The sequence below is a fragment of the Gekko japonicus genome, unplaced genomic scaffold, assembly GCF_001447785.1.
Source record: "Gekko japonicus isolate JY-2015 unplaced genomic scaffold, Gekko_japonicus_V1.1 scaffold5944, whole genome shotgun sequence".
Lineage (NCBI taxonomy): Eukaryota > Metazoa > Chordata > Lepidosauria > Squamata > Gekkonidae > Gekko > Gekko japonicus.
Window position 1 is genome coordinate 34,658 of NW_015169963.1, and position 1,663 is coordinate 36,320.

At 55.1% G+C, this 1,663-nt stretch overlaps 1 protein-coding gene across 1 annotated transcript in view; it reads left to right on the forward strand.

Annotated features, from left to right (window-relative positions):
• Positions 1–1,663, forward strand: part of LOC107115797 (folate receptor alpha-like) — a 19,149-nt gene that overhangs the window by 15,176 nt on the left and 2,310 nt on the right. The window contains exon 4 of the mRNA XM_015417556.1: positions 946–1,077. Coding sequence (XP_015273042.1) covers positions 946–1,077 — 132 coding nt within the window. The remainder of the gene's footprint in view (positions 1–945; positions 1,078–1,663) is intronic.

Below are 1,663 nucleotides of genomic sequence, written 5' to 3' on the forward strand. Positions count from 1 at the left end.
CATGCGCGCTTTGCCCGCTTGCAGCCAGGGGTCATTTCGTAAAAAAAGAGCTGCAGGAGTTCATTAGCCTATCTAATAGGGTATTAGCATAATAGCTCATTAGCATATGCCATGCTCCCTGACATCATCGGAAGTGATGTCACAAGGCGAAGCAAAAGGGGGGGTGGCACCTTCAAAAGCCTCCCCGTCCCTGCCGGCCTTCTCTAGAGAGAAGGAGCGCAGGGGCGGGGAGCTGGGGGCGGGGCTTGCCTAAGATCACCCAGCTAGCTTCAAGTGGGGAATCAAACCTGGTTCTCCAGATTAGAGTCTGCCATGCTTGACCACACCACCACGATGGCTCAGCTGAGTAGACAATAATGACCTTGACAGACCAATGGTCTGATTTACTATAACGCAGCTTCATGAGTTCATGTGTCCTGGGCTCAGACTTGTGCCCACTTCTGGGCTGGCCGGAGCGGCGCTCCGATACGCTCCGGCCCCAAATGACCCCTGCTTGCAGCAATGAAATCGCCCGGAATTGACATCATTGTGTTGGGGACATCGGGTGTGTGTGTGTGATGCTGACAACCCATTGACGATTGATTTCCCAATCCCAATTGGGAAACCTGACTGTTGTGCTTCTTGCTTGCAGGCAGATGTCTCTTGGCGCAAAGAGAGGATCCTGAACGTGCCACTCTGCAAGGAGGACTGCGACCAGTGGTGGGAGGACTGCAAAGGCGAAATGACCTGTAAAGAGCATTTGTGCCCACTCCTGGGCTGCCGGAGCAGCGCTCCGGTGCGCTTCGGCCCCAAATGACCCCTGCTTGCAGCAATGACTTTACCCGGAATTGACATCATTGCGTCGGGGACGTCGGGGGGGTGTTTGTGATGCTGACAACCAATTGACAATTGATTTCCCAATCCCAATTGGCAAACCTGACTGTTGTGCTTCTTGCTTGCAGGCAGATGTCTCTTGGCGCAAAGAGAGGATCCTGAACGTGCCGCTCTGCAAGGAGGACTGCGACCAGTGGTGGGAGGATTGCAAAGCCGACATGACCTGTAAAGAGAACTGGCATAAGGGATGGAACTGGACCACGGGTGAGGCGGGGCCAGGGGGGCTGTTCAGCTGTGGAAGAGCTGCCTGTGTGTGCTTCCCATAGGGTTGTCCACTCCCACTTGGGAAATACACTTGGGAAATACCTGGGGGTTTGGGGGAGGAGCCCGGGGAGGGCGGGATTTGGGCTCAGGACAGACGAGCTGCCCAAGCCCCCCCCCCGGCTGGTTTGCAAAGACAGACTGATCATAGTGTGCACGCACACACACGGGAGGGTACCGAGTCACATCTCTGCAAAGCCCACGTGGTCTCTCTTCGATTCAGTTGGCCATCCCTGAAGAATCACAGAATCATAGAGTTGAGAAGGGGCCATACAGACCATCTAGCCCAACCCCTGCCCCATGCAGGACCAGCCTAAAGCATCCCTGACAAATATCCATCCAGCCCCTTCTTGAAAACTGCCAGTGAAGGGGCGCCCACCACCTCCCTGGCAGCTGATTCCATCTCTGAACCACTCTGGCCGTGAAAAAGTCTTCCCTAATATCCAGCCGATACCTTTCTGCATGTAATTTAAAACCGTTGCTTCGGGTCCGGTCCTCTGCTGCCAACTGGAACGGCTCCTTGCCCTCC